The following is an 8123-nucleotide window of genomic DNA, read 5'->3' as shown; positions in this document are numbered from 1 at the left end:
ACACTATTATTGGTTTCTTCAATATTCGTTCGGTACTATGCGTACCGAACGATGCCCCGTTGTGGTGTCCACCACAACAATGTAGTTTCTATAGTAAACTACACGTTGTTCACTTGTGGTGTCCACCACAACGATATACGGGACGAAGTCGTCCTCCGCGCGACGATCCATTCTTTTTTAGCGACACGATTGCGTGATGGTATAATTGCGACTGACGAAGGGCTCGCTGAGCGGGAGCATCCTCCGTCGCATCGCGTATTTTGACGGCGGCTAATCACAAAGGTATACGATTACATCGAAGACAAACGATATATGATTACATTGTAGGTGAAGCAAACGCCGCTACTCTATGCTTGCAATTATATTATATTATATTATATTAATTGTTTTATTTTTCTACCTAATTTTCATTATTCTTCCTGCATCCACTTGGAAGACAGTATTCCACTACGTATAACATTTCAAGTCTCGTAATTTTCTAGCCTTCCGTTCGAGAGATACAGAATATTCTTTATGCAAGTTACATTTGCCGATGCAGGCATGGCCTTGACAATGCTCGATTCTTCCCCTGTGGAATGTTATCGTTCGCGTGACACAAGCACTGTCAAGGCTATTCTATAAGAGACTAAACGCAATTTGTAACACTAAGATGCATTATAATATGGGAAAGGTTTATAACGAGATAAACTCTTTTTTATACGTTTCACATTTGTTTTTATTGAGTATGTAATACATCGTGGGCAACCATTCTATTAAGTAGTTAACGCATCGTATATAATAGTATCAATAACGTAGGCTATTAATTCGCACTCAATTTGCGAACTCTTATCGTAAGATTTGCGCAATAGTTCTGTTGCGTCTGGTTTGTTCATGGCAAAGTTTTGACGCAAAAATGTTACAAAATATTTAAATTTCTCAGTCGCGGTTGCAATGCTTTGATGCAGCGTATAATATACGTGCTCCACACAGTGCTCTAGTTCAAACATGAATAGCATGGTTGTAGGCTTGAGGTAAATACATGCATCGAGTAAAGATAACTTAACAATACTTTCATCACGCAATTTCACGAGTTGCACCGTAAGGACATGAATAGGTAACGATGGTGCTTCGGTTGACTGGACGAGTCGCTCGAAATCCGCACGTTTATCTAACAGACCTCTCCACGTTCTGTATGGTAGGACAATCCGGTTGCCGCGTGTATCGCCGAGCGATATCTCCACGGAGCAGGAAACAGATCCCACGTTGATTGCTACATCTAACCTAACCATTTGTAGGAAGTTGATGTTAGCACGAACCTTCTGCCCAGTATACGTGGCGTATATCGTATATTCGAAGACGCTCTGAAGAAAGAAACGGAGATGAGTGAAATAAATGAATAAAATGTAAGGTCTTTATATCGTATAACAAAAGAATACTTACGACTTTTCACGCGCCTCGGTTGGAACGTAATAGTTTTCCCATTGTATGTATTTCAAGAGCGATATCAAAACTGTTCAATCGAGCGACTGATGCAATACTGATTGCCAAATGGTGATGTTTGCAGTTATTAATGTTGTATTGGAAACGTATAAATGGAGAGGGGATAACTTCCCCCCACTTTTTTCAACAATTTCATCGGTAGCCTTAAACATGTCTCGACACGTTTATTCTTCTGCATTTTTTTATAGGAGAGGGGATAGTTTCCCCCACTCTTTCCAACAATTTCATCGTTAGCCTTGAACATGTCTCGACACGTTTATTCTTCTGCATTTTTTTATAAGAAAGGGGATAGTTTCCCCACTCTTTCCAACAATTACATCATCATCGTCAGTATCACATGTCACGACACGTTTTCGCGACAACGTTGTACAAGAACAAAACGTTATACATAACGTGCATGGTGTACGTGAAACACTAAATGAAACATGAAAAAAACGTTGGAGAAACGTCGATGTAATAGATAAATGTCGATGTAATGGAGGGGAAAAGAATAAAAAAACGTATATTACATATGTTTATTCATGTAATTGTGTCCATCAATTGAAAAGTTTGAATACATTTTGTAAAGCACAATGTCTATTCGTACGGTGTTGTCCACATTGATAAGTATTAGCATCATCTAGATTATTCAGATTATCCACGTCTTCGTAATCCACATCCAGACTTTCGATGTATGCGTATTTTCGCCGTCCAGAAGCTGTCCAGAAGCAATTCTCCCAGCCATTCTCGTTTCTCGTGCCCTTTGACGTACACAATCTCCTTGTTGTCATAATTTTCAGCACCCAGTACTGCAGTTGTAATCACTTGTCTCGCTTTCCGGTACGGAACTACTCCGTCGGTGCCCCATCTTAGTCCATGATGACAGGCAGTGAGCCAGGAAGCACAGGATCTTTCGGATTTCATCAACCAATCCCATGGCTGGGGACTGTCAAAGATATAATGCGCGAGAACGTTTTTCCCTCTAAGAGCAGCAAACTCTTTTACGACAAAACCACTTAATCGTTCAAGGGGGAAACCTTGCAGGTCCACGAACGTTGGTACGGACATGTCGCGGCCAAAACGAAGTCTGTGGTTCACGTCGATATATCGTAAAATATATATGCGTGAAATTAAGTGATTTTGCGCTCAATGTTTGTCAACGGTTTATACTGAATCACGCGATCGTGTATTATAAGGCAATAGGCGCTACTATTTGCCGGCACGTTAGTATTAGTCCCGAATTCTAATCGATGGTTGCGCTTTTAATCGATTTGCTTTGTCAACAGCAGTCGATCACGGTGAATGGACCGTTGTATAGAAACTCCGTTATGGAGAGATTTGGCTGGAGATTCTTGTATCCGAGGTGGGCTCTGCAGAAATGCGTGTACATGTCGTACAGAGTAGCCCATCTGTTTTTACCAAAATCCAAATTGATATCCTCTCTCGGATAACACTCAGAGTTTAGATAGAGTTTAAAATTAGTCAAATTGCAATGATCGAATCGGGTCGGGTCCTCAGCCATGATATTTTTTCGTCCGATTTGCAGAGCGAAGATGACGTATCGCGGCTTCTCGAGCTGAGTAGCGGTCTTGATTGCCCACGAATGTTTGGTCGTGCGTTGCAAAAGATTCTGGGAAATCGAGGAAATTTCGAGGCACACGATACTCAGCCCGGAAGAGCAGAGATGCGAGAATCATTTCTTAATTTCTCATTCGCGCACTCCCGCCGGTCAGTACGTTGTTCGTCTGCCGTTCAAAAGTGGTCCTCCCATTGATATTGGCACCTCACGCGATGTAGCGGAGCGATGCCTCAAGACTTTGCTACGCCGTCTTCAAGCCAATTCCGATTTGAAAAGGGAGTACTCAGACTTCCTACAAGAATATGAAAATCTCGGGCACATGCGGAAGGCTCCAGAATCTTCAGAATCTTCTCAATTTGTCTATATTTCGCACCATCCCGTAATACGCGAAAGCAGTGCGACGACTTGAGTGAGAGTCGTATTCAACGCGTCGAGTCCAACCTCGAATTTTTGGTCACTTAATAACCACTTTCTCGCGGGACAAAAACTGCAAAGACTTAGCTGCGGTGCTTTTACGCTGGCGATAGTATTGTTACGTTTATTCTGTTGACGTCGCAAAAATGTACCGGCAGATTTGCGTCGATCCCCGTGACACAGACTATCAATGAATCCTATGGATCAACGAGAAAACCGGAAAAGTACAAGAGTATCAACTCTTGACGGTGACCTACGGTACAACTTCGGCGCCGTTCTTAGCGCTGCGAGTTTTGCGGCAGCTCATCCATGACGACGATCGCGATTTTCCTCTAGTCGTTCTTGTGCTTCAGGAGAATATTTACGTAGATGACGTGCGCGGACGAGATTTTGCTCATTCGTTCGGTTCGCAAACAAGTGTGCTCCTTGCTGCAACGCGGTCATTTCGAATTAAGGAAATAATCGAGCAACGCGGCTCACTTATTAAGCGACATTGACGCGCAGGATCATGGTCTCGCTTGCAGTAAGGATCTGCATTCATACAAGACATTAAAGGTGCTCGGTATTAGTTGGAGTCCGTCGGCTGACGCGTTTCAATTTAGAGTCGTGCGCTCTCCCTTGCCCGCGCGAACAAAGCGCGCGATGCTCTTGTACATCGCTTGCATGTTTGATCCGTTAGGCTTAGGCACGCCCGTTACAATCTCCGCGAAGATTCTCTTGCAGCGGCTTTGGCAGCTCCGCGTCGACTGGGACGATGAGGTTTCCACCGATATCGCAAAGCAATGGGAATCCGTGCAATCGTCCTTGCTAGAACTCGATGACTTTCACCTCCCGCGATGGATTCAAAAGGGATCGGACACAGTCGACTGCGAAATTCACGGATTTTCGGACGCGTCTAATTACGCTTATGCCGCAGCGATTTATATTCGGCTCACCTCTTGCTCGGGCAACATCATAACTGCCTTGCTAGTCGGGAAGTCGGAGGTCGCGCCGATTAAAACATTAACTGTTCCGCGTCTCGAATTATCGGCAGCCGTGTTAACGTCGCGATTAATGAAGTTCGTTATAGACGCACTGCACGTTTTCTCCGCTCCATGCTTTTGCTGGACGGACTCGACCGTCGTGCTCGCGTGGGTAACACAACATCCCTCGAAGTGGAAGACTTTTATTTTAAATCGGGTTGCCGAGATTCAAACCCGACTTCCGTCCGCTTCGTGGCGATATGTTCCCACGGACGAAAACCCCGCAGATTGTGCGTCGCGAAGAATCTCGGGAAGTAAGCTCGTCTCGCATCCTCTTTGGTGGCAAGGTCCTGCGTGGCTAAGGATGCCTGATTCTGAGTGGCCGACGATGAGAGCATCACTCCCAGACATCGCGTTCCAGGAGAATTCGCGCGCGACAGTTCGAATCGCTAACGTCACGGAATCATGGAAGTTCGCAGACCGATATTCCTCGTGGCCAAAGCTCATTCGAGTGAGCGCGTACGTTCTCAGATTTATATCGCGGATTCGAAGGCGTGATGAGATCGCTTTTTGGACGGAAAGTCCGTCTTCATTGACAGCGAGCGAAGTACGAGCCTCAAAAAAATTTTGGGTGAAATACATTCAACGCCAACTTTTCCCGCTCGAAATACGCGCTCTCACTCAAAATAAGTCGGTTTCTTCGAAAAGTCCACTCTTCTCGCTCAATCCGTTCCTGGATGAAGAGCAAATAATTCGGGTTGGCGGGCGGCTATCTCAGGCTCCGATACCCGCTCAAGCTCGACATCCGATAGTACTCGAATCTCACCCACTCGTCCGCTTACTCATTTATCATACTCACTTGCGCACTCTTCATGCAGGAACGCAATTGACCCTTGCTACGTTATGGCAAAAATTTTAGCTACTCAGAGCTCGAAGCACGGTCAGATCGATTCTGCACCTGTCGGGGCGTCACCTGTGCTTGCGAGAGAGCTCTCACTCCATTTCAACTTATGGGAGATCTTCCCAAGGTTAGAGTGACTCCTCCCGCGCGCGCGTTTCTTCACAGCGGGCTGGACTACGCGGGTCCAGTACTAATTCGTTCGCGATCAGGTCGCGGAATTGCTTTAAAAAAGGCGTATATCGCATTATTTGTGTGCATGGCAACACGCTCTGTGCATCTAGAACTCGTCGAAGGTTATTCTACTCCTGCATTTCTCGGAGCCTATTCCCGTTTTGTAGCACGGCGAGGTCTTCCCGAATCGATTTACTCTGATAATGGCACTACTTCCGTTGGGGCCGATCGCAAACTTGCCGCCGCGTTTTGCGCAACTCTTCGGGATCTCGATTTGCAAAATCGCATGGCCGCGGATAATGTCTCATGGCGTTTTATACCTCTCTCAGCTCCTCATTTCGGGGGGTTGTGGGAGGCCGGAGTCCGTAGTACAAAACATCATATTCGGCGTGTTGTGGGGGCTCATACTCTAACCTTCGAGTAGTTCTCAATGCTACTCAACGCTAATATCGAGGCGTGTTTAAATTCGTGTCCATTAGCACCTCTTTCCGACTCGCTGGATGATTATACGTTTTTAACTCCAAGGCATTTCCTCATAGGCTCCGCGCTTAATTCAATCCCCGGAGCCCTCGCTTTTGCAAGTCAAAGAAAATCGGCTGACAAGATGGCAGCTAGTTTGCCAAATGACCGAACGTCTTTGGAAGGTCTGGCAACAAGATTACATTAATACGCTGCAACAGCGAGTTAAATGGAGGCGCGTAAATCCACGCGCACTTCGGGTCGGACAACTCGTCTTATTGCGAAACTCGCTACTCCCTCCGTGCAAATGGGAGTTAGGACGAATTAGTCTGTGTCACTCGAGATCGGACGGTCTGATTCGTGACCGTTAAAACAGCGTCTTCGGAATATAAGCGTCCCATCAGTAAAATATGTATTTTGCCAATTGACATTGAGAATGCGTCTAAGGTCGAGGGCAAAGCGTCGCTCTAACTACAAACATGCCGATCACCTCGACTTTGCGTCATAAATTAATTATTATTCTGTAACGACCCAGTAAGCAAAATATTATTTCAACAATGTTTTTGCAACGATATTCTAGCAACATGTAACGTTGTAGAACTTGTAGGTCGTAACGTTGCGTACAACGTCATTATGAATAAACTTTGACGTACATATTGAAGTTTTCCGCAACATTGACTTGGAAGATATGCAATATTGCATATAATGTTACATTAATGTTTTCCTTACGTCGCAACAACGTTTATTCCAATATTAAAATAACAATTCAACAATGTTGCATCAATGTTTTTCTTACGTTGCAATAACGCTTATCCCAATATTAAAATGATATTTTTAAAATATTGCATTAATGTTTTTCCAACGTTTCAATAACATTTTCCACAATATCAAAACAACATTTCAACAATGATGCATTGATTTTTTTTAGCATTTCAACAACGTTGTCCCAATTAGCAAAATATTGTTTCAACAATGTTATGTTAATATTTCTCTTACGTTAGAACAATATTTATTCTAAAATCTACTTAAAATTGTTCCAAATATTATATTTTTATTGTAAATTACACATTTTTCAACATTTTATCAATAAATATATATTAAATTATATATATTTAACTATTTTAGTGGTAACGCATAAAATATTTTATTAAATTGTTAAAAAATGTTACATACAATAAAAATAATATATTTATAACAACTGTAAGTAGATTTTAGGATATTGTTTTATTGTAAAAAAATTATTAACACAGCATTGTTGAAATCTTTTGCTAACTGAAACAAATATTGTTCTAATGTAAGAGGAACATTAATGTTGTGTACAAATATATTATTTAGGGTGTGAAATAACAAGAAAATATAAAAGATCTAACATTTTACATTTTATAAACATTTTTATATACATTATATATTTTTTAAACATTTATAAACATTTTATAATACTGTGTTCTGTATAAAAGTTAGATATTTCAATCAAGTATTCTCATATATATTATAACAAATTTTATATATTAATACAATAAAATTCAACAATGTTGCATTAATGTAACAGTAAATCAACAAGTAAAACCTGTAAGAAGCCTTTAACTTTTTGCTGAAAAAAAAAATCACAATTCAAAGCTCAGAGCGAAAGGTTAAAGGTTGTCACTATACATCTATCGCAGATTAGAGCTTAATCTTATATTAAGATTCTACTGAGATTTATTAAATCAAAATTAAAAACGAATGAGGAATTTTATTTTCAAATTGATGATTATTACAAACAAATATCTCTTATGTGACTTCAAGATTGACCTTGTTACATTAGTTCCTTTAGATTATATGCATTTGGCGTTACTAGGTTTCATAATTATAAAACAGCTGGTTAAAAATACAGTTCCTCATTAGTTTTTAATAGCAAATTTAATTTTGAAAGTCAACTTATTTTAAAATTGTATTTCATAATTATTTTATACAACTTTGGCACGAATTTAAACTTTTTATAAACAAGGTTACTTAAATGATACTAATTACTTGAAAAACGTTATAAAAGTGTTATGCAATTAATTATGTCACTTTATAAATCATTTCTGTATAATATTAAATATACAATACACTCCTATTTTGTAAATTTTGAGTGATATGTCTCCAATAGAGAGAGTACTTTCTGAAGAAATCTGAGACTCCTATTTCTTCATTCGTC

At 41.1% G+C, this 8123-nt stretch overlaps 2 protein-coding genes across 2 annotated transcripts; both read left to right on the top strand.

Moving 5' to 3' along the window:
* The first annotated feature begins 2708 nt into the window (after window positions 1-2708).
* LOC120358554 lies at window positions 2709-3446 on the top strand. The gene is made up of 2 exons (XM_039453132.1): window positions 2709-2821; window positions 3086-3446. Exons 1-2 carry the CDS (start codon window positions 2709-2711, stop codon window positions 3444-3446), a joined length of 474 nt encoding a protein of 157 aa, XP_039309066.1.
* A 647-nt stretch (window positions 3447-4093) lies between these two features.
* On the top strand, window positions 4094-5332 carry LOC105202619. Its single transcript, XM_011171205.2, has one exon. The coding sequence runs from the start codon at window positions 4094-4096 to the stop codon at window positions 5330-5332; it is 1239 nt and encodes a 412-aa protein (XP_011169507.2).
* The last annotated feature ends 2791 nt before the right edge of the window (window positions 5333-8123 follow it).

Source organism: Solenopsis invicta, chromosome 8 (genome assembly GCF_016802725.1).
Source record: "Solenopsis invicta isolate M01_SB chromosome 8, UNIL_Sinv_3.0, whole genome shotgun sequence".
Taxonomy (NCBI): Eukaryota; Metazoa; Arthropoda; class Insecta; order Hymenoptera; family Formicidae; genus Solenopsis; species Solenopsis invicta.
This window is presented reverse-complemented; position numbering and strand designations above follow the sequence as displayed.

Excerpts from the sequence above, each read along its gene's own strand:
- LOC105202619 (XM_011171205.2), top strand. The coding sequence starts at position 4,094 with ATGCTCTTGTACATCGCTTGCATGTTTGATCCGTTAGGCTTAGGCACG.
- LOC120358554 (XM_039453132.1), top strand. The coding sequence starts at position 2,709 with ATGGTTGCGCTTTTAATCGATTTGCTTTGTCAACAGCAGTCGATCACG. Across the intron at positions 2,822-3,085 it reads TGGAGATTCTTGTATCCGAG|ATTCTGGGAAATCGAGGAAA; the intron begins GTGGGCTCTGCA and ends GCGTTGCAAAAG.